Source organism: Epinephelus lanceolatus, chromosome 16 (genome assembly GCF_041903045.1).
Source record: "Epinephelus lanceolatus isolate andai-2023 chromosome 16, ASM4190304v1, whole genome shotgun sequence".
NCBI classification, from domain to species: Eukaryota; Metazoa; Chordata; class Actinopteri; order Perciformes; family Serranidae; genus Epinephelus; species Epinephelus lanceolatus.
Genome location: NC_135749.1, coordinates 21,712,053 through 21,736,518, shown reverse-complemented (window position 1 = coordinate 21,736,518; position 24,466 = coordinate 21,712,053). Strand labels below are relative to the sequence as shown.

The 24,466-nt window shown below is 40.5% G+C and overlaps 1 protein-coding gene across 19 annotated transcripts in view; it reads left to right on the top strand.

Annotated features, from left to right (window-relative positions):
- The window catches only part of ptk2aa (protein tyrosine kinase 2aa), a 77,554-nt gene extending 53,371 nt beyond the window's left edge, over positions 1–24,183 (top strand). For 9 of the 19 annotated variants that reach the window (XM_078175600.1, XM_078175596.1, XM_033636840.2 and 6 more), the window contains 20 exons: positions 2,322–2,378; positions 3,356–3,376; positions 5,889–5,986; positions 6,705–6,789; positions 6,889–6,989; positions 7,222–7,337; positions 8,917–9,017; positions 9,349–9,438; positions 9,520–9,724; positions 10,112–10,223; positions 10,319–10,393; positions 12,570–12,677; positions 13,276–13,386; positions 17,790–17,852; positions 18,390–18,429; positions 19,531–19,634; positions 21,431–21,586; positions 21,802–21,882; positions 22,224–22,309; positions 22,399–24,183. In XM_078175600.1, coding sequence (XP_078031726.1) covers positions 2,322–2,378; positions 3,356–3,376; positions 5,889–5,986; positions 6,705–6,789; positions 6,889–6,989; positions 7,222–7,337; positions 8,917–9,017; positions 9,349–9,438; positions 9,520–9,724; positions 10,112–10,223; positions 10,319–10,393; positions 12,570–12,677; positions 13,276–13,386; positions 17,790–17,852; positions 18,390–18,429; positions 19,531–19,634; positions 21,431–21,586; positions 21,802–21,882; positions 22,224–22,309; positions 22,399–22,516 — 1,928 coding nt within the window. In that variant the 3' untranslated portion in view covers positions 22,517–24,183. Of the gene's footprint in view, positions 1–1,939; positions 2,174–2,321; positions 2,379–3,355; positions 3,377–5,888; positions 5,987–6,704; positions 6,790–6,888; positions 6,990–7,221; positions 7,338–8,916; positions 9,018–9,348; positions 9,439–9,519; positions 9,725–10,111; positions 10,224–10,318; positions 10,394–12,569; positions 12,678–13,275; positions 13,387–17,789; positions 17,853–18,389; positions 18,430–19,530; positions 19,635–21,430; positions 21,587–21,801; positions 21,883–22,223; positions 22,310–22,398 lie in introns of those variants that run through there. The other 10 variants (XM_078175601.1, XM_078175595.1, XM_078175599.1 and 7 more) reach the window with 4 other exon arrangements.
- Positions 24,184–24,466: the final 283 nt, after the last annotated feature.

Genomic DNA, 24,466 nt, shown 5'->3' with positions numbered 1-24,466 from the left:
CCAACCTCTTTTCCTCTGGGATATTGTACTGATAAAATAAGAATGGTAAAAGTTGTATCCTTAAAGGCTGCAGTGTTTCATTTCTAGTTGAGAGTTACAGTACATAAAATGACTGGTAGCACCTTCATGTCATGTCTGCTAAAAATGAAGCTGGAGACAGTTAGCTTAGCTAGGTTAGCGTAAAGACTGGAAATGGGGAAACAGCTAGCCTTGTTCTGTACGAAGATTAACCAAACGAGATATAACATGTTAATTAGTGGACTTTAAGATGCTGGTTGGAGGATTTTTTGTGACCTTTGGACAGTGAGGCTAGCTGTTTCCCCCTGCATACAGTCTTTATGCTAAAAGCTAAACTAACTGTCTCCTAGCTGTAGCTTCATATTCACTGTAAAGACATGAGAGTGGTATCGATCTTCTTGTCTGACTCTCGGCAAGAAAGCAAATGTATTTATTTCCAAAAATGCCTGACCTAATTCTTTAACCATTAAAGGAGCAGTGTGTAAGATTAAGGGGGATATAGTGGCATCTAGTGGTGAGGATTGCAGATTGCAATTAGCTGAAACTTCTCTCTGTTAGAAGAAGTTTTTACCAGGAGCTGAATTATCCATGGAGGTCTTTTGTGTTGCGTTCAGGCGTTGTCACGTAAATAACAAATTCCAGCACTTGAATAGGCCATAGCACAACACAGCAGCATGTCAAGTGCACCCAACCCGAACTAAGCCCGAGCAAAATTTGTGATTTCTGATTTGTTATCCTGTCGGACTCAGGTCGGATATCCACACTCTGGTCTTTTCCTCTCCTAAACAAACAGACCAGGTGATTAAAACCAGTAAAAACACTGAAAAAAGCAGTTTAACATTACAAATCAGTATTTTTTCCTACACTGTTTAGCGGGTTGCATACGGACTGCTAGCCTAGCACCTCCTCCTCCTGTGCTCACCTGTTTTCTGATCCAGACATTTGGGTGTTTTTAACCGGGAGCTGAATTATCCGTAGAGGTCTCTTTCTCTTCTCTTGGTGATTTACAACCGGTAACAACACTGGAGAAAGCCACTTCACGTTAAAAAGTCAGTGTTTATGCAACACTGCTAGTCGCAGAGAGGCTACTTACTGTGGTGAACGGCGCAAAAATTGCCTTATCTAGAGCCATTTGGTTTGTCTGTTCTGGGCTGCTGTAGAAACATTGCAGTGCAACATGGCATACTCTGTGGACGAGGACCCGCTCCCTATGTAGATATAAATGACTCATTCTAAGGTAATAAAAACACTATGGTTTTTATTTTCAAGTGATTATACACTAAAGAAAACGTACTTATAATATACAGACCATATCTGCCAATGTATCCTCCTAAATCCTACACACTGGACCTTTAAACACTTAGCAGTCCCCTTTACTACCATCCAGTGTATTATTTATCCTGCCTTACTCTGACATCTAAACTTCCAGCCACTCGTGCTGTCTTCAGCTTGTTCTACATGGCAGTCTCTACATGGCTGATTATCATGAGAAAATCAGCCGTGGGCATTAGGAGAGGATTTCTGATAAATTTAGGGACACGTTCCCACAGAGCTTGATAAATCCTGGGCAGAGCTGCGAGGGTAGCGTTGAGGACAGCAGATGTTTGACTCTTGTTTCCAACAGCTGAGTCTGCACGCTGATTTTATTTTAAACACCACCATCTGGTTAGGATAGACTCGGTCCATCCTTCCCTTTCTTTTTTCCTGATGGCTCTCTCCTCTCCCCGTCGCTCTGCCTATCTGTCTGAATCTGCACAGATTTGATCCTAAACGTTCCCATCTGCTTACATGACAGCTATCCTTCCTCCTGGTTCATCTATCTTTCATTTTCTACTCGTCTCTCTCGATCTCTCTCTCCTTTCTGTCTCGGTTTCTTTTTCTTTCCCTCCTCTCCTCCGCCACCACAGTTACTCCCTGCAGCCCAGCTGCTCTCACACAGACAGATATGCACAACACATGCTCAGCTGACACTCTCCGCCAAGTGTGTGTGTGTAGAGAGAGAGAGAAAGAGAGGAGCTACGTGGGTGTTGCTTTGCGCAGGAGTTGCCGAAACTCTAAGTCAGTTCCATGCTTTATTTCTTTATGAGCAGTTTTGTTTTTTACTGCATATGTGTTTGTGTATGTCGGTGACCCTTCGTACCATAGCGGACGCACGGTAAACTGAACATGTGCATGACTTTCCCATTGTTTATGTTTGTGTGAGTGTTATTTTAGTAGACTTGTGTTCCTGTGTGTGTTCCTTTTTTTTCATTTTCTTGTGTTTTTTCTTTTTTTACATCGTTTGTGTGTATCTCATGTTACAGAGACCGATGACTATGCTGAGATAGTTGATGAAGAGGACACGTACACCATGCCCTCCAGTAAGTAACTTATTCAGTCTTGTCTCTTTGCCTAACATCTACCAACTCAAGAAAATAAGCTTCTGTTGCTCTGTTATTCTTCTGTCAGATGCTTACATTCTCAAACAAACACTCATTTCGTTCTGTTATCTAAAAAAACAAGTGTTGTGTGAATCTTTCCCAAGAAACACACACACACACACAGACACACACACACACACACACACACACACACACATGGAGAACATCAGAGAAGTTGCATTAAGTCAAGAAGCGGCTAATCAAATTTAAGCCAGTTTCAGCGTCTTATATAAACAGCCGAGACACCAGCTGGAGGTCAGAGAGGCTACAACTCATACTGTGTAACTCCGGCTGGTTGGACGCACATTGCATCTGTCAAATTCATTCATATGTTAGTCGAAACCCTGAATGTGCTGGTAAGTTTGGCTGCAGCCCTGTGAGTAATGGTGGTTTCAGCTCTCTGTTCCAATACATTTAATATGGATGTTTGGGCCAGTACAAAGTATTCATGTATTTGATTGCGTGGCCAACTTTGAAAACGGACTGTGTTCTCCTTTCCTCCCACAGTCTTTTTCTATCTTTCTATGTCTGGCTTTATTTCTTTGTCTCTTTCGCTTTGCTTTTTTTTTTTTGGTCTCTTTCTGTCTGCGACTTCCTCTAAACAGACATTCTGCAGACATATTTTCCTACTCTGTGCCTGAGGTTGTATGTGTGTCCATGTCATACTGTCTGCTGTGTAAAATGAAGTTGAGTTACAGTAATGGCTATATAGCAAACCTACTCTTTTAATCACGTGGCAGCATTTATTCATTAACTTATTAACTGAACATCAGGAAAAGAGTGAAACAGGTCCATTATCTGTGCCTGTAAACGTGTGTATGTGTGTATTTTCTGAGCTGATTTCAATCTTAAAGCAGCTGTCTGGCTCTCCCTCTCTTCATCTCTCTTTCTTCCTCTTTTTCCCATCGCCAACACAGTCAGCTACGGAGTAGTTGAAGGTAAAGCTCCCTGTCTCTCTCTCATTCTGTCTTCTGAAATCCTTGAGATTTTACATTTTTGTCCGTATTTTTCTTTGCTGGGTGCTTGATCACATCACAAGGAAACATTTGCCTTGTTAGGGGATCTTCTTGTAAGTTAGTTTGTTGATTTAAACCTAACAACATCCACTGATATACGTGAGTAACTATCAATGATATGGCATTTCTATAGTTAGGAACTATCAGTGTCTGGCAAAGAAAAATACAAAGACTCAAGGATCATGATATCAAGACTGTTGTTGACTTGTGGTCATCAGGGTTTTGTAGAGTTCATTCGGGTCTTGTGTTAAAAATGAAGGGAAGGGCCAATCCATAAACAATGCAAGATGTTACTTCATAAATACTTTAATCAGAAGTCTCCCCAGACCTCTGGAGCTAAACAATCTCACAGTGCTTGTGTTGTTTATTGGCGTGGTTCTCGTTTCAACTTCATGGTCATGACATTTTTATTTCTCAATTGTGATTTATTATCATGGCCATATGATGTTATTTTTTGGTCTGTCATCTGTGGGTTCTTTTGTATTTGAGGCAATTATTAATTTTACTGCAAATGAACTGCCGTATGGATTAATTGGAGTAAATTTCTTCCCTACAATAGAATGTGTTTTGGTTATGCTGCTGGTGTTTATCTGTTGGTTGAGTCAAATAGCTGAACTTTGTTTAGACCAACAGATAAGTAAACCTTAAAGGAATACTTCTCTAAAAAAAATGTTTATTTATGTACCAATTACTCACTTTGTGTTACGTTGTTTTCGTGATGAAAACTTCAGAGAAGAAGAATCCAAAAACAACAACAGCAACAGCGAACTCTCACACAACTCATGCAGTATAATCCAAATATCAGTACTGCTCAGTAAGTTCCAAACATATGCATTTTTCACTAAGGACGCATTCACACTGGCGCTATTTGGTCCACTTTAAACGAACCCTGGTCTGCTTCCATGGATAGTTCAGTTCGGTTGGAGTGGTGTGAACGCTCATTCGAACTCTGGTGCAGACCAAACCAGCCAACCCTGGTGCGCTTGAAAACTGGGGGTCTTGGTTCACTTGCAAGTGAACCCTGGTGCGGTTTGCTTACAGTAGGAAATGCAAACGGACTATCCAGCAGACCAAAGAGAGGAAGTGAATCAGAGAGAGGTAGTAACGTAGAGCGCAGTGCATTTTTGCGTTTGGTGTTTTTGTGGTGACCAAGCCGGCTGAAGGGGATGGATTTCCGTTTTCAGTCCTGGCCAATCGATGAGCAGGGATTTCTTCTTCCTCATGCTTTTGTTCTTCCTGGTCAGTGGTCGTTTCACACAATACTGCCCCCAAACGAGCAGCTGTTGTAACTGTGTGACGTTGGCAGTTTGGTCCACTTTAAAAAGTGCAGTGTGAAAGTGAATTGGTTTCTTCACAAATTCAGTGTAACTCGGGATGAGTAATTAAAATAAAAATGATATTTTTGTGGGTGAAGTTTTCCTTTAACAGGATAAATTTCCGCTCAGTGTCCTGGGTAACCTCTTGATCTCAGTATCTAGTCCATTTTTACGGCGGCTGGTTGGCAGCTGACATTAATGCACCACTGTAGAAATGTCTCATGACCTTTTCAGTGAAGCAGAAATATTGATAGCACATAAATGTCAAAGCATGCGGATGTCAGTTGCAAAAACAACCGCTTTCATTCAAATTCTTTCGGACATACTCACTGAATATAAAAAGGTTCCTGCAGACACACACTTTATCTAATATGCCTCAGATCCAGTGCATTAGTTTGTATCAGCCTGTTAGATATTTCACTAAAGAGATCCACGCCCTGGCGCTCTTCTTGGCTTTGCAAAGTGTTTTAGAAATTGGCTCTTGATGTTTACATGTGCAGAGCACTCCAGGTTTTCATCTCAATTAGTGATCTTATTTAGAACAGCTTGTTTATGTGTTTCCCTGCAGCCCCTCACTTCACTGTGTCAGTATACAGGAATAAACAGAACTTCTAAGGGGACTCTGGTGTGCATGTAAACAGATTCTTATGAGCCTTACAGTTTGCCTGTTAAGTGGGTTTACCGTATGTTGGTGTGTTTGTAAATGTTGTGTGGCTGTGTGCATGTTGAGTCAAGCTTTATCAAGTTAAAGGTGTTAGTGGAGGGGAATATAATCTGAATGTGCAAATCTGTGTTTAAATGGGTTTTTTTGTACATTGTAATGACTTATTTTAGTCTAATCTGATTGCCAGTGGGTGGGGCTTACCGAAATGACAACAATTCCATTGCCAGAAACTACAAACAAATCATTTCGAAGTATTTTAACTTACTTTTCTATTATTAAAAACAGTCACCCCAGATACCTTCCAAACTGTATTGTCCTGGTAAGCCCCATCCATGTGGTCTGAGAGAAGCATGTCAAAAGTAATGGGTGTTTTCAGTGTTTCCAGTGCATGAAAAACAGCAGGTAAACGTATAAATCTCGCTCTTTTTGCTTCTTTTCTTCTCCTCTCTCTCAGCGCGGGATTATGAGATCCAGAGGGACAGGATAGAGCTGGGCCGCTGCATAGGAGAGGGTCAGTTTGGAGATGTACACCAAGGAGTCTATAACAGCCCGGTATGTGGAAATACACACAAACACATGCACAGGCACACTTTTGTGTAGCCACAAATAAACCACCAGACATATATAGGACAAACAGAAGGTTCAAATAAAGCATAGTGTCAGTTTTGAGGTCTTGGGAAAAGTCTGGTAGTTACTCCTTTGTAATTTAAATGAAAAGTATTCTCAAGTCTTCACCCTAACATGTCCTCCTAACTTGACACGACACGAACATCTGACTGTTCTATTTTTTTCCAGTAAAGATGCCTTAACCTGCTCCATGTGTCAGTGAACAGGCTACGTGACGTGTAGCTTGTTCAAAAAACCGCTCGCCCTGGATCTGATTTTGCAAAGTTTCACGCACTTGCTCCATCTCCAGCCTGTCTTCATTTTTATCCTGACATCCTTGCTATTTCCGATTTACCTCCAGTCAGTAGTCAACATGGATGAATATTACAGCCTGTATTATTATCACAGTGTACAGATCACAAAAATGAATCATTTTAGCTGAGAAAATGATTAAAACTTAAGAAAATTACATTTCTATTTCTCTAGTTTTGTCTATTTATTGCATTAAACATTAAATATTTTATTATCTTTTCATCTGTTTGCTAAATTGAGACATAATGTCAGTATTTAAAAAAATGTAATTCTGATTTCAGTCCCTTCATTGCTGCAACACTGGTATGTATAACCTGCTAACTTGTGACCTGTTACACTGTGTGTTCTGCAGGACAAACCCTCTCTACCTGTCGCCATTAAGACCTGTAAGAACTGCACATCAGACAGCGTCAGAGAAAAGTTCCTACAAGAAGCATGTAAGACCACACTGTGTTTCATTTTACTTGACTTATTAGAAAACTGTGACTCATTTCATACGTGCTGAGTGTGTTAATGTGTGTGTGTTTCACTTGCAGTGACAATGCGTCAGTTTGACCACCCTCACATTGTCAAGCTGATCGGAGTCATCACAGAAAACCCTGTGTGGATTATCATGGAGCTGTGCACTCTGGGAGAGGTACGTCTGAGGATAACGTTCCCACACGCAGATTGAGTAGAGCGTGTGTCAAGTCTTCAGTTTATAAAGGAAACTGTTCGGGTATAAGTTACTGGAAAGCCCGCGCATTAAAAAAATCCACTGTGTACACTTGCACATAAGTGTACACAACTTTGTTCTGAAAATACACCGTAAAACGATTTCTCTATCTTTACCTTACACCTGTTTATCATCGTTTTCTTTCTGTCCACAGTTGCGTTCGTTCCTTCAGGTGAGGAAGTACAATTTGGATTTGGCCACTCTCATTCTGTTCGCTTACCAGCTCAGCACAGCGCTCGCATATCTGGAGAGCAAACGCTTCGTACACAGGTAAACACACACACACGAGCATGCACACTAGTGGGGCACGGCATGCAGATATATCAGTGGGCACTGCCATTAATCCATGGACTGAGAGGATCAGGTCATAAAAGTTAATGTTCTGATTAAAAGCAGATGGGCTGCAGGTGGGAGAAATGATATATACCAGTAAAGAAGAACTTTTACTGTAACCTCTTCTACTCTTCCTCCCTACAACAGACCCATTTTTGTCTTTTTTTTAAGTGGAGACAGGGTATTTAGGGTGAGACAGCAGGTCAAGAGTTGATGCCACATATGAGTGATATACATCATCTGAAAGCAGGGAACCTAAAGATTAATTTCAGATGCAGCTCAGCACTGTGTGTCAAGTTTCTCTGGTTATAAATATGTCGTAAACTTGTTTTGGTTGGAGTGTGTAAGGGCTTAGAACATTATAATGGAAGTATATAATGGTCATTCCCATGCTCATTTATGTCTCATAAGTTGTTATAGCAATTTATGTGTAGGTATCATTTGTCACACAGATTTGGTGTTGAATTTAAGCATTTTTTACCACTCAAAAAGCGATAAAACAGTGGTCAAAAATCCCTCTAAAATACCACATTAAGACCCCAAGACCTTGACATTTGGGGATTTCTGTAAAAAGTGTTTTTTGATTAAATGGTGAGCACTTTTGTTCTGGATGAGAATGGATTCCATAGGTCTTTTAGTTTCAGGTGATACCAGTATCATCACCCTGGCAGTTAAACTCAGCCCACTACAGCCTTCGAAAGCTAGTAATAAATAAACATTCATTTATTTAAAACCAGCCCACTTCAGTGCACTTAAGTGTTATGTCACCACATCATCACCTTTATTAATAATATTGAGTTTATTAAATACTTAGTGTAACACAGCAGCAGAAACCATAAGTGTGTAACCATTTAAGAGAGTCGCTGGTGTATGAGTGACTTCATTGATTGTTTCAGAGAATAAAAATGTAGTTCTGTTACTACAGTTTTTAGTTTTACTGCTTAAATGTCTCGTTATCTTTGCTGCAGTGACGTTATTGCACACAGTGAAATACAATTACTTAAAGCAACCTCTCCAATCATTAAAGTAAACCGGTGAAGAAAACTCATACATCAGTACAATACATAATTTAAAAGCATCATAGCCTACAGGGACTGGTAGAGGTAGAGGGGGAGTGACAGGTCCATGCAGCTGCAGGTCTCTAAATCAGAGATGATAATTCCTCCGGGTGCGAGGCAGGTGGATGATTTAAGCGTACATGTGGATTCAGATGACGTCAGAGGCGATCCGTGCATTACTAGCGCACTCACACAGAAGATTAGGAAGACTGACTGTGCTGGATTCACTTTATTATCATGGCAGGTTTATAGTATAACTCAAAATAAGTAACCAGGAGCGCTACAGGAGTTTTAATTCATGATGTAATCTTAAAGAAAGAACAGAGGATAATGTCTTGTTGCTTGTTACAGAATGTTTTGTTCTGTTGTGCAAATGTTTGATGGCTTTTCATCCATGAAATGATGAATAGCATGTATATGATTCAGGCCTGATAATGACAGTCAGTTCTGACTTACAGGGACATAGCAGCACGTAATGTGTTGGTCTCCTCAGTGGACTGTGTGATGCTCGGAGACTTTGGTCTGTCACGATACATGGAGGACAGCTCTTACTACAAAGGTAATGATACTCGAACACACACATGACACAGAACTTGATTCACTAATGTCCAAATGTATCCAAGACAGCTGTTAATGTTGTTGAGTACTCTAATTCCCTGAGTAGTACTTTAGCACCACCAACAGGTTTCATCAGGGTACTGCAGTTTATGTGGACTCACTGCACATGTTTGCATGACATAAAAACAGCATCATCTTCTTGTCTGTGACCCTCTGAGTTATTGAAAAATTCACCAGTAACCAAATGACAGCACAAATTTTAGTTATATAGTTTAAGAAAATGTTCTGTACGTTTAAAGGTAATGTTAATTCTGTATCTGTGTTTGTCTCAGCTTCTAAAGGCAAGCTGCCCATCAAATGGATGGCTCCTGAATCTATCAACTTCAGAAGATTCACCTCTGCCAGTGACGTCTGGATGTTTGGTGAGTTGTGATAATTTATGGGTTTGTTAGCTACAGGAAAAGTATGATGAGATCCAGCCCTGAAGAACTGTCTCTGTGTAGGTGTGTGCATGTGGGAGATCTTGATGTACGGCATCAAGCCTTTCCAGGGCGTCAAGAACAATGACGTGATTGGCAGGATAGAGAACGGTGAGCGACTGGCCATGCCCCCTCAGTGCCCGCCCACCCTCTACAGTTTGATGACCAAATGTTGGTCGTATGACCCCAGCAAGCGACCGCGATTCACCGAACTCAAAACACAACTCAGGTAGTAAAACATTTTTTGTCAGTTTGTGCTTAGAAGTGCTGTCATGTTGTCCTGTGATGAATATTACTTACACTTAAGGCCATTATGGTAATACTATAGTCATGGCTTTGCAGTGTTAGTATGTGATTTTGCATTCATTAACAGATGTTCTATGAATTAGTCCTTATTGTCCAGCCCTTGTGTCCTTGGTGTTAGAGCGAGGTTTCCTACAAATAAAGAAGAATTTTCCTTTGGATTTAATTTCCCCAGTCATAAAGTTGTGTTGTTAACTTTTCCCCCTTTTGATTTATTTCCCTGCACTGAGAAACATTTTGGAAGATATTTTTTCCCCATTGGTCCACCTATAAAGAAGAGGACCACTCAATAAGATTTGTATAACTTTTGCAGCACCATACTGGAGGAAGAGAAGCTCCAACAAGAGGAGAGACTTCGAATGGAGATGAGGAGACAAGTCACCGTGTCCTGGGACTCTGGAGGGTCTGATGAAGCACCACCTAAAGTAAGACTGAATGACACTGTGCTGTTCCCCTCTGATTAACTCAGTATATGTGTTTGACATGGCTAATAAACAAACTGTTGTCTTTCTGTCTGCAGCCCAGCAGACCAGGTTACCCCAGTCCTCGTTCCAGTGAAGGCTTCTTCTCCAGCCCTCAACTCAACCACTTCTCGGTACAGCAAACACACACACGGCCACACACAAACACCAACACACAGATCTCATAGTGAGAAAACTGTGCTCCTCTGTTCTGTCTCATCCACTGTGGCTGCAGTGGTGTTTTCCTCTGACTTCCAGAGGTTTCAGGTGGCAACAGCAGCAGAGAGGATGATGAGGGAATTTAGGACTCTTACGGGAATCTTAAATATATTGTAACCTGTTCAGAAACAGAGATGAAGGAAAACTCTTTTTTATTATTAATTTAAGATCATTGATCAAATATTTTCATTGGTTACGTGTGTTCACTACCACAAACATTTTTTTCTGATTTAATGTTAATCCCGCAATGTCGTTTAACTGAGCAGTTCAAGCAAGTTAAAAGATAATTTTTTGGCTCTTTTTCTGCAAAATATATATTTTTTTCTTCCCCTAGTCTCTCTGACTTTTGTTCAGATGTTTCCTGTTTGCTGTTCTAATTACTTTTCTGTTGTAGTTTTAAATTCTAAGAATCATAAATAGCTTAATTTAGTAATACTGTACATATTTATCCAGTTATTTTTACATATTTCTGCTGCAAAAGAACTGGAGACATTCCTTTTATTTTGCATGGAGTGCTTACAGAAAAATTTGCCATTGAAAGCTTTTCAAAAAATGTGTAGATGTTAAATATTAGAAAAAAAAAATCTTGTTTTTCATGTCATCTCCATGTTTATACTGTGTTTGATGCAAAGATGATTGAGGCTGGGTAGACAGCATAAAATAAAACTAAACACTGACCAAATTAAGGTGTGACAAACGTGAAAGTTGTATTAAATCAAAACTTTGTAGGAATGCTGTTTTCAGAAAAGGTTTATCAAACACAAATCCACCAATAATGTTCCATTCTACAATACTGGAAACATCTTTGATGAGTTCCATAAATCATATTTTTAATTCAGTCTCTGAAATGTTCTGGTTGAGCACTATCGTCACAATAAAGGCCGACCCAGTAAAGTCAGTATGGAGTCTGAGTAAATGCACAGACTGCTGGAAGCGTGTGCTGCGTGTGTCAAAGACAGAAAAGAGAAATGTGAAGGCAGAGAAAATGAGAGAGGCTCACAGTGCAGTTATTCCTCTCCTCATAAACCGAGCAGACAGCAGGCATTTCCTGTAGTGCTAAAAGCCACACACACGCGCACACACACACACACACACACACACACACAAATCAAAGCCACTCTCCAGCCCTTATGGCGGCGAGCAGCTCTCTCTCTCTCTTGTCCTTATAAGGAGTGTATAATTTGAACTGCTATTTAAGTCAAACTTGATCATATCACATGTAAGAATAACTTCTGTATATTTTGGTAGCATGTGTTACACACGAGAATGAGAACAGCTGAAATGCTGAACAAGAACTCCCATGATTCTTTGAGGCCTTGAGCCAAATCAGTGCTTGTTATTACTAACAATGCTTAATAAGTGTTAGCGGGATTAGTGTTATTATTTCATGAAGATTCCTCAATTATTCTCTCTGATTCAGAGAGCCTTTCTAGGAGTCCATTTGAATGTGGGTGCACTCTTCACTCTGCTGTTTGTCATCAGTTTTTTTGACGTAACATTTACAAAAACTGACAATTTAAAGTGACAGTTTTTGAAATATGACTTTGTGTTGTAATCCGGACAGAGAAAATTAAAGCACTTATTATATTATCTAAGATAATATCTCACTTTACACTCTTGTAACCTTCACACATGTGCCTTTACTGTACCAGGTTGTTTGCAGGTCCTTTACAAGGCTTGAAAAATTAGCATTTAAAGGTCTAGTATATATTTTGGGGCATCCATTAGCAGAAATGGAATATAATATTCATAACCATGTTTTCATTAGTTTATAATAAGTCACCAAACAGTCTTAAATTGGAATTTGTGAGGTCTTCATTAGTACAAACATTTTATCTTATTTCATTTATCCATCTTTTAATTTCTTTTTGTCAAAATGAGTCAAGCTCTTCTGCATGAAAGTGCCCAAGTTATGTTTTATAGTTGTGATGTCTAAGGAGCAGGATTGTGTTTGCTTTGACCTGCATGGAGGTGTATTTTTTCCCCTGTTGCAGTGATGTATAAGCCAAGTGTTGATCCTTCTTACCATTATTAATGATCTTTAATATTCTCTCCATCTGTGTCTGTCTCTGTATGTCTGTGCACCTGCAGCCGACAGCACATGGCGGTGTAGGAGGAGTAGGAGGCAGCTACCCTCCCACTGATTCCTGGAATCAACACAGACCTGAACACACGGCACTGTGGAGCCCGAACATGGAGGTATGCACACTCATTGATAAAGGACATCTGACAGGAAAAACCCCCTGAAATTACATCTACTTTTATTTTCCGACGTCTCAGCCACTTGAATCACATGCTGTCCATTGGTGAAGTGTTGCAATTTTCTTGAACCTTCACCTTACTGCATGCTGCATCCAGCTTAGCCAAAAAAAACAACAACACATATACCTAAATACAGTTTAAGGATGACATCTAAGACAGCATTTGAGCCTAAAACAACCTAGGTTTTCAGTTTCATATGTATTTATGTAGTTTACTTTTCATTTTGATTAAACATAGCAGGTGACATGAGGTGCTGGCACTTCAGCCATATATTAAAGTTGTTTTTTCCAGCGGACCACAGTGCTCTGTGCAGGGGAATAAAGTAACTGCAGTCAGGGAAATGTTTAAAACTTGATCCCTGCAGTCATTTTTATGAGCCGATGGATTTAAGATTATCACACTGTTCAAGCAGCTTGTTGTCAGCATATAAAGATAACTGAGGTGCTCATGTTGCTATCCTGATTGGACTTTTTAACAAAAGTTTTGAATGTCGAAAGAGCAACAGTTCACATTCAAGCACTGGTGTTTTCTGCAGGACGGTGGATGTGTAGGCCAGGCCATGATGGAGGAGAGGCTGATGATGCAGCAGCAACAGATGGAAGATGACCAGCGGTGGCTGGAGCAGGAGGAGAGCTTCATGGTTATGGTAATGGTTTTCATACACTGTAGGAATGTTTCTAATGACTAATTTCCCTATGTTTAAACAGATGTTGAGATGACGAGAGGACATCTCTCCAATTTCCCACTGTGCCATTTTAAAACTCAGTTTTACTCGAGCGTTACCGTGGTGACAGGGACTGCTGTCTGACGGCTACATGAATAAAACACTAGTTTAACAGACTAATATTTCTGGTGCAGACTAGCAAGGGGGAAGACGTTTAATCGCTTAAATTGACTAATTTCGCGCATCCCTAGTTAGGTTTGGACATACTTACTTAACTGAGCAGTAATTCTGATGCTGTCAAGGAGGGTAGCAATGTCAAATTTACTAGTTAATTAATCGAGCACATCCCTAATATATAAGCTACAGTTTTCAGTTTTTATTTGAAGACAATAGACACATTATGAGCAGAACATCACCTCTAGAAACAGATGGAAAATTAAAGGGAACTTACAGTACTCCGGTCCAACTTCTAGCCCTCATAATACATTGCATTCAGCACCTCTTTTGCAGGGCTTTAGTGCAGAGAGACTGTAAATAACATTTATTGGGGTAAGCAGTGCAACCCCAAAAAGTTTTCCAAACAAATTTCAATTTTAATCCTCCAAATACTGGTCTCTTAGTTCAACCGAAGGAAAATTCGATTCACTATTGTAGCTACCTAAATAGGGATCTTCTTCTAGGGCAACTTGACAGCTAACCAAACTATTCGCTGCCTGGTTCGTTTATATGTGTGAGGCTGTGGGGCGCTCTTTCGACTTAGTAAAATGTCTTTGCGTATTGCTGTTGCCAGATGAGCTGCACAATATCTTTTTCAGATCTTTGAAATGGCTCAGTTGTGATTGATTTATCTCATCAGACAGTGAAACATCCCCAAAAGGAGCCAAATCACTACTTTAGCAAAACAAGTCTGTTTTTCATCTCTCTTCAGGTCAGATTGTTTCTTCTCTAGCCTTAATCTGCCGCTTTCATTTCTGAGCCATGTGTAGGAGAGCTGAAATAGAGAGAAAAACACAGAGATGAGTGATGGGGCGAGACGTCCGCTCTCTGTATTTATTGCTTCACAGAATAGGAAATCTCTCAGGACAGAGCTGGCGGACGGCATTGCTGCTATCTTATTTGTTATTTGGTGAAACCATGGCGTCATTTATTTTTCCTGGCCTGTGTGCTCTCTTAATGCATCAGTTCCTCTGTGCACCCACCTTCACAAACTTTTGGTGAGATTTAATGCTGGGGATGCTAAATGGCTCACTACATCCCCAGCTGTTTTACGGCTCAGACTTTGGACCCTCATGGAAGTTGACAAGTAACAGGAAGCTTCCTTCACAGACGTGAATCAATCATCAATAAATACCTGTTATCAACCTCATTTCAGACACTTGATACATTTGAGCGGCACTGCCAGGGTATTTTTTACTCCTCCTCCTGATGCACCGCCATTTTAAGACCACGAGTCAGGTCATAAAAGAAGAAAGTCAGTGAGGTGGACTCAAAGTCTGTTAAGCTTGTTGTAATCTGATGTCACAGTTGAAAATAAAACCATAAAGTGAACTGTGTACTGATCTGATTTAACCACAATGACAAAGAGGATTATTTTTAAGGCAGTGTAGTTTATGAACTCGGTGTAGCTACAGCCTACTGTATCATCACAAGTGTTGACTAAGGCCTTTATCATTGTGTTGTGCACCGACAGCCCCAGAAAGAGCTCAGAGACATTTTTTTTAACAGCCATTTTTATTGCGTACTAGTATGGAGTATCGTAAGAGTTTCTGAGCTCGCTGATGATTTGATTTTAAAGAGAATCCTGGAGTCCAGCAGTCTGAACCCTCAACATGTATGTCTGTATAATGCACCAGTTTTAAAGGGGTAATTTATTAAAAAACTGCTAATTTAACTTTAGATTTCATAGAAAATGAACTCTAAATGTTTTTATTTATCAAGTAGAACATGATCTTAAAGTTCAGGTCTAAAAGACTATTGAATCTGGAAGTACATTTTTGTGATAATACCTATGCATATGTACTTAGAGGAATACTCCATCCCCCAAATGATCATTTATTTATATTATTAATCACCCCGTGTTACATTGATTCAGTGAAGAAAACTTTGGTTTTCTCTCCACAGTGAACAAAGAATGCAAAAACGGAGAAAATTCTTAATGAACTGAAAGGGGGAAAAAAGGGGGCCGTGTTAAACAACAGCAAACTATTTAAATACTCTCACACAACATGTGCAGTGTCATCATGTCTCATTAGTTGAGTATTTGCCAAACAGACAGCTCTTTCTGACAGGGAACTGAAAGTGAAATTTATCTATGCTCTCTTCAAAGTCAGACTGCATTGACTAAAGCAGTAATTTTACCTCGCTGAACACAGGAGCTGCTGGCTAGTCTACCACTGCCCTCTGTAGATCGTTTGTTTGTGTCATTGTGTGACAGTGACACAAACAAACAAAGCGAATTAAACATTATTGAGACAGCAGTAGACCAGCAGCTCCCATGTTCAGCATGGTAAGATAACCATTTTTGTAAATGGAGTCTGACTTTGAAGAGATCATCAATAAGTTTCACTTTCAGGTCAGTTCCCTATCGGAAAGGGTTGTCTATTTGGGAAGTATTTATTATGCAACTGGATAAAAGAGACTTGGATTATACTGCATGAGTTGTGTGAGAGTTTGTAAACAAATGTTTTGATATAGTTTTGCTGTTTTTTTAAGGTGGACCCCTATGACTTCAGTTAATCATGAATTTTCTGTTGTTGGATTCTTTGTTCACCATGGAGGCATGCTAGAAAAACAAAGTTGTCTTCTTGAATTCAATGCAACACGGGGTGATAAACTGATAAACAAATGATCATCTAGGGGGTGAAGTATTCCTTTAAGTAAATCATGACTGCGGGACTTTAACTTGAATGTCAGTATTTTTACATTGAGCTATTAATACTTTCACTGAAGTAGAAGATCTCAATACGTCTACCACTTTAGAGAACTGTCTGAATGAAGCTCTATTAGTGAAATATGTACATACACTTTGTGATAAACTGAAAGGAGGATCAACAGATGAATTAAAGAGAACGAAAAAGCAGTAAGAGAGTAGGAAGGAAAGTAAGGCCTGAAAAGAAAGAGATGGCGAGGAGGAACAAGAGTGGAGGACAGAAGGAGGGAGAAAGGAAGTGGGATTGGCATGAGCCCTTGAGAGGGTGGAACGAACAAGGAGTCACCCATCCAAGAGAGAGAGAGAGAGAGAGAGAGAGAGAGAGAGAGAGAGAAAGAGTAACAGAGAGAGGGGAAAACAGAGGGAGATGCAGAGAGATGGAAAAAGTGGGAGGGAGAAACAGACTGAGGGAGAGAAACAGAGACGAGAGTGAGGCGGTTGGATCTTTTCTTTGCAGGATTTTGTCTCTGTGGCTCAGTGGAGCTTTTCCTCCTCTGGAAAAACTTCTTCTCTTTCTCTGTCTTTCCCTCTCCCTCCATTCTTCTCTGACTCAGTTTTTCTGTCTTTCTCAGTTCACTTCTCTCAGTCTCATCTTCCACGTTCTTAGATTCCTCTCTCTCTCTCTCTCTCTCTCTCTCTCTCTCTCTCTCTCTCTCTCTCTCTCTCTCTCTCCGTCCTCCCCTTTATGATATTCTTCATCAGTCTTTCTCTCTCTGTGTCTGAAGTTTCTCTTTGCTCGCATCTCTCTTTCTCTCATACTTTCTGTCCCTATCTCCGCCCTCCTTTCGATGGCCTCCACTCTCTGCTTTCCTCCTCCCGTCTTCTTCAGCCTCTACTCTCCCAGGATGCATCTCTTCAAGGCGTGCTTCACCAAAACGGTACAGAAACAGAGAGAGAGAGACGGAGTTTGGAGTCGTGCTTGGGTTTTAGTGGTGAAAATATGGACAGGATTAAGTAATGGTGTGAGCTGCAGGAAGACTGTCAGGAAGTTATATGTGTGGACAGGTGTTTATCTGCTGCTCTTCTTCTTTACTGACTTGATGATGATGATGATGATGATGATGTTCACATTTTCAGGCAGTTCAGATGGAAAAATGACCTTCGGCAGATCGTAGACATTGGTGGAAATCCTATTGTGCAAAATACGTTTGCTGGTTCTTCTGTTGAAATGTGGTGCTCGGCTAGGAACAGATAACTGTGGCTGCTTTGCATAGACTTTTAATTTCTCTGACCTGCAGGTGACTGTCAACCTGTTCACTGGTTGTGTTTTTCATATTCTCTGTTTGTTTGTGGATGCACCATGCTTTTGTAAAGTGAGTCCTATGTCAAATAACAATGTGATTTTATTGTACTTTATTTTATCAATAACCTAAAACTACCCGGAACTTTTGCAGTGATTGAAATTGCTTGCTTGTTTGTTGTCCATTAAATCCATCTCTCTGTTTCTTTGCTGCAGAAGGCAGAGTCCAGGAACAGCAGAGGAAGCATCGACAGAGAGGACGGCACACTACAAACACCGGTCAGTCACTCTGTGTGTGTTGACACTCAAAGTATAATTGTAGAAATGCTGAAAAGTGAAGAAGCAAAGAATTGGATAACAGGACAAGGAGAAGAAAAGTAGCAGATCACAGCAAAGATGAGAGAGATAAAGAATTTAAAAGTGGGAAAGTATTCAGTCCAACAGACAGACTGACGGACAGACAGGGGAAATACAGAGGCTGGGAGAAGGAGAGAAAGTATTTCTGTCCGTGTGCCAGGGAGGGTACTGCCTACACACCAACCACATGACCACAGAGGGCTCATGGGAACTTTAAACCTAGAAACACTGCAGAGTTTTACTGTAAATGTGTATTATAATGTCCTAAAGCTATTCTTAGCACTGACCTTATTGTCTCCGCACTGTATCAACTGTAGCTGAGCGGTGACAGTGCTGATGGGTGTCAATATGATAGATTTTCTTATATTTAGCTTGTGAAATTACTATCACTATTAGAATAACTTTTTGGCAAAGCTGTTCCTCTTATTCAAAGAGCCTGTCGTGTTTGTCTTCGCACAGGGCGGAAGTCAACACATCTACCAGCCTGTCGGGAAACCAGGTGAGAACACAGACATACTTAAAGGAATACTACACCCACAAAATGATCCTCTGTGTATCAAATTACTCACCCAGTGTTATGATGAATTTGTGAAGACAAGTTTGCTTTTCTCGATGCCTCCACAGTGAAAGAAGAATCCAAAAACAAACACAATTCTTGATGAATTGAAGTCATGGGGGGCTGCGTTTAACAACACCTATTTACAAACTTTCACACAACATTTACCAAGTCGTATGCTCAGTACTTCCCAAACACATGGATTTGCTAAAACCTAACTATTTAAAACACTTTTGCATCAAGTCTCACACACTGGGGATCTCAATGAAGTGCATGAGCAGAGTTTAAATGCTTGCGTTTGCCCAGGCCTGCTGTGCCATCTGTGTTTGGGAACTACTGAGCAGGCAACTGGATAAATGAGACTTGAATTATACTGCATGAGTTGTGTGAGAGTTTGTAGTTATGACAATGTTAAACGTGGACCCCTATGACTTCGATTCATCAAGAATTTTCTGTTTTTTGGATTCTTTGTTCACTGTGGAAGCATGCGAGAAAAACAAAGTTTTCTCCCTGAATTCAGTGTAACACAGGGCGAGTAATTGAAATACAAATGGTCATTTGGGGGTCAAAGTATTCCTTTAACTTAAAGAAGAGCTCATACATTGTAAAACACTTGAAAATAAATGTCTTGCATTCATGTAAAAGTTCACAAGTATTGTCAGCAAAATGTACTTTCAGTATTAAAAGTAAAACTACCCATAGAACAGAACTGTCCTTTTCACAGAGTTAATAATTACTGTAGTTCCTATTGCAGTATTAATGTTGATGTGTTAAAATTAGCTCTACCTAAACCTGCATGTCAATTAGATTGTGCACTGATGGAAAGTCGTGTCTCATATTTCAGTAAACTGATGACATTTTTTATATTTAATCAAGTTTAAAGTAGCGTTAAATGGAAAAACTCATAGTACAAGTGCCTTAAAGTTCTACTTAAGTTGTAATAGTCACAAACTTTCCACCTCTGCACACTAGCATAAAGTAGCTGTTAGCATGTATTAACTTAACTCCATGCTACATCTCATACTGTCATACTCCTTTTTTCAGAACACGTGGCTCCACCTAAGAAACCACCCCGCCCTGGAGCTCCTGGTCACCTCGGTAACCTGGCCAGTCTCTGCCCCGTGGACAGCTACAATGAGGGAGTCAAGGTATTTATGCACACATCACGCTCCAAAACATACAGAGCTGTGAACCATTAATATTTCTGAGTTGACTTCAACCCTATGAACACATTTTGCTGATGGGTTGCATGCAGTGCCAATACCTCGCCTGTGGTCGGCTCTTGCCTAATGTGCTGTCCCTCTTCTCTCCCCCTTCACTCCTTCTCCCCCCTCTCTCTCTTATTAACATCCCTGCATTCATTCTGTTTGTTTCCCTTTCACACCTTGCCATCTTCCTATTACTCATCCTGCTTTTCTGACCCCTGCATCCACCTATCCATCAATCAATCTGTCACACCCTTACCCTCTCATCACGACCTGCTGCACACCCTGATCCCCTTCTATCTCCTCCCTGTCCCCAACCACACCTCCCTCCCTCCCATCTCCTCAACCTCCCCATAGCCGTGGAGGGTAAGCTGATCTTTGTGTTGGTCTGTCGTCGCTGTAGAGCTAGTAATAGTTGCCATCATTATTATGTGCAGAGAAGTTTCCTGAATTTTACTCAAGTTATTTTTCTTTACCAGAGGCTAAACAAAATATCACTGTTAGCATGACAAAATCGTTTTTCACGGAAATACTCTTGACAAAATAATCTCATCTGGGGCTTTCAAATGCATCTCATGAGGACTGTGAGATGTGGTTTAAAGCTCCAAAAGTTGACTTTGGAGCTGTTATTACTACAAGCTTGTTCCACTATTTCCCATTCAGTACAATGGAAACTTCTCATCCCATTAATAATAAGGTGGCTGTGGGCTTGTAGCAGCCGTAGCCAGAGTTTTGTGAGAAATATCCCTGGTAAAGAAAAATAAAACCAAAATGTAAAAGTCATTGTATTGTTTTTTCATAGATCAGTAGAACCATTAATAACTGATGACTGAATTTCTTGTGTTGCATCTTTAGATAATAACATAGTTACATTAATGTAGTTAAATTAGTTACAAACATTAACTGGTTACATAAAACTAATTAAAGCTGTGGGAAATGTTTGTCTCCACCATTACACAGAAACTTTTCCTCAGTGTGGCTTCAGGTGATTTATTTGTTTAAATCTCTTTACTGAGGCATGTCTCTTCTCATTGAAGGGGCGGCCTACAAATCACTTCAGCCGTGCTTTAATTATGTCCCCACATTACTGGCTGCAGCTTAAACAGAATGGAATTAGCTGGGTAGTTTTGTGAACATTAATTAAACCTACACTGAGGGGTTTTTGACTAAGATTAAAGGTGCAAAATGACTTTAAACATTCAGCAGGTACACAACCCACCCTTTGACATGACACGTTATCATTTAACATCAGTATGAAAACTGTTGCTTAAGGCAGTCTGTCACTAGAGAACTGACCCTGTCTGTCCTGCCATCACACTGTACTAACAGCCCTACACATTCCTCTGTTGTAGTAGAAAAACCAAGGTGTCTAGTACGTAGGTAGAAATGCATGTAGACGACAATAACAATCTGAGGCTTGTGTGAGAGTGAGAGTGTGTGTGTGTGTGTGTGTGAGTGTGAGAGAGAGAGAGAGAGAGAGAGAGAGAGAGAGAGAGAGAGAGAGAGAGAAAAGGGGGAATGGCGTGTGTGTGGATCCAGTCAAATACTGCCCCCCAGTGTTTTGTCTTTCTAACTACAGTCACCTGTGTTGACACTGGTAGCAGAATGAGCTTGTTTTTAAGAATTAAAATGAATTCAAAATACATGAACTAAAAACCAAACAAACAAAAAAACATGTAAATTTCTTCTTTTTTTTTTGGCATCTTACTCTAACGCTCATACTTTCCTCATTGGTCTAGCTGCAGCCTCAGGAGATCAGCCCACCCCCCACCGCCAACTTGGATCGTTCTAACGACAAAGTGTATGAGAACGTAACAGGGTTGGTCAAAGCTGTGATTGAGATGTCAAACAGGATTCAGCCTGCAGCCCCAGAGGAGTACGTCCCAATGGTCAAGGTAGGATCAATATTCACTCTCTGACAAAGGTCATAGAAGGTACAACAGTGTGGTACATGTAAACACCTGCACTGTGATCAGTTTATCTTCCTCTAACATAGAGGTGATGTTATAGTGATACACTTTACTATCCCATAAGGATAAAATCATGGAAAATAATTGAATGTTTCTGTGTGTGTGTGTGTGTGTGTGTGTGTGTGTGTGTGTGTGTGTAGGAGGTGGGACTGGCGCTGAGGACCCTGCTAGCTACAGTTGACGAGACACTTCCTGCGCTGCCAGCCAGCACACACAGAGAGGTAAACACATACACACTCAGTAACATTTTTAGAACTGAGGTTGAAAACACAAAACACCTGAACACTGTAACTAAATGCGCCTCAGATTGATTTTTTTTTTTTAATAAAAAATAAATGGTCTCATGAGGCGAAAGTTTCAATTTACTGGTCCATCTATGTCTCAACCCTCACCTATGGTCACGAGCTCTGGGTAGTGACCGAAAGAATGAGGTCGCTGATACAAGCGGCTGAAATGAGCCTCAGAGATATAAGATTAGTCGGGTGGAACGTGTACTAAAGTGGCTCAGAAGCTTTATTCTATTGATCTGATGATCTTTTCCATTTTGTTTGTGTCATCACAGATTGAGATGGCTCAGAAGTTGTTGAACTCAGATCTGGCCGAATTAATAGCGAAGATGAAACTGGCCCAACAGTACGTCATGACAAGGTATGTACACATATGACATGTTTTACTGATAATGATGATTCATTTTACAGTAGTGGTGACAACGTGATTGTTTTCTGTCTCCTGGAAAGTTTACAAAAGGACTACAAGAAACAGATGCTAATGGCAGCTCACGCCCTCGCAGTCGACGCCAAGAACCTGCTGGATGTCATCGACCAATCACGACTCAAGATGATTCGCCCGCATTAGTTTCTGTCGCTATGGAGATGGAGAGCGCAGTAGCTCTTAGCCAATCACAAAGAGAAGAGAACATTTAGATGGATATGAGAAATGGATGGATGAAAAAAAGAACTGATGGACGGCAGACATGACTGAAACAATCAGCGCCCTCCTCTCCTCCTTCAAACATTCATCGCTTCCTTTTTCTCTCTGGCGACGCTCATGTTTCGCTCAGTATTGTGTTGTTTTGTACTTTTGTTGCATTATTTGCTTTTGTATCCAGAGGAACGCTCCTGTCCCCCATCACGTATCCTCAGAGATGAGTTTTTAAGAAAAAATCATCCATTACTACTTTTTAATCTTTGAAGAAAGTGAATCAAACAGGTTTCAGAGGCTCGCTTGAAGGACTGCAGAGATATTTTGGTGAATGGACGCACCACACTGTGCCACGTAAACACGACTAACAGTCTCCACACGATGCAGGACGTAGCAACTGGAACTGAAGAGCCAGGATGAGGAGGATAATGAAGATGATATGATAATGTTGTTGTTTAAACATGCTTTTATATCATTATTAATTATTATTATTGCTATTTTCAGCCTCTGCTCTCGCAGTACGTCTCTACGTTCAGTCTTCCTCTTGAATATTCAGTTGGCAAAAATAATTGATTTACAGCTGCTCATAAATGTCGTAACTTCATCTCTATTTTTCCATCTTCTTCTCTCTAGATCTCTTTATCTCAGGCATCAAGAGATGGCATAACGATGAAATATAAAAGCTGTATTTTGAAGAACAAATTAAACGTCACAGGCCACTTTTTAAGTTAACTTGCATAGTAAATATACAAAGAAGCTATATTTTTAACACGTTTCTGAAGCATGAATTGTTAGTGAATAAGGGAGAGGGATGAACAGGGGGAGTAAAGGGACAGAGGGGTGAGAGGTGGAAGGAGGGTGGTTATTTTGAGTTACAACGGAGGTCCTAATTTTACTGTGCTGCACTGCATCTGACTAGAAAGTAACATTTCACTCAAATTATGTTGGTTTACTTAATAATTCAACATTTTTAGCAGCAATTCACGTTATTTTTGCAGAAAATTCATGGTTTCTTTGTTGCATGTTTTGTATATTGAAGCCAAATTGTACTGACGCATCAGCCATGTTTTGGGCCCCCTCTATCCAATTTGTCCTCTCCCAAATATCATGCAACAATATGCAGTGCAAGATACACCCTTGTTACATTTCCTTCACTAAAGTTGATCCAGGTTTTGGAATTTTAGGGACAAATTACGAGTCAACATACATAATCATCTTTATTGCGCAGTGAATTACAGTTGCATTTTTTTTACTCCTCTCAAAACCAGAGACTGATACACACAGTTTGTGATGGAGGCCAAAAACTGGCCACAGGTCTCATTCATGTCCAACATGATTCTCCTCTTTTAGTCCCTCTGTTTTCCTTCCCTGTCTTTCTACCTCCCTCCACTGGAGTTATTTATACCTTTATCCCCTCTCCTCTTCTGCTCCACATTTCTATGTTTTCCTCCCTCTTTTGCCACCCCTTCCTCCCCTCAGCCCCGTCTTCCTCTCTCCATTCCACTGTTCCCTCTCCCCTGAGGTGAGCAGTATTCTCAGGAAGGAGTCACATGTACAGTTGCTAAACCAAGCAAATAAAAACACTGTTATCCATTATGAAATACTGCCGGCTTCAGTCTGCTTCTTCTGACTATGTGTGCGTGTGTGTGTGGCCTTAACTAATTTCAAGAGATAAGATCAGTTTGCTGTGGCTTCTGCAGTGATGCAGGCACTGTGGCAGACCATTGTGGTGAAGAGAGTTTTGATTTACTGGTCCATCAACGTCCCAACCCTCACCTATGGTCATGAGCTTTGGGTCGTGACTGAAAGAAAGATCGTGGATACAAGCAGCCGAAATGAGTTTTCTTCGTGGGGTGTCTGGGCTCAGCCTCAGAGATAGGGTAA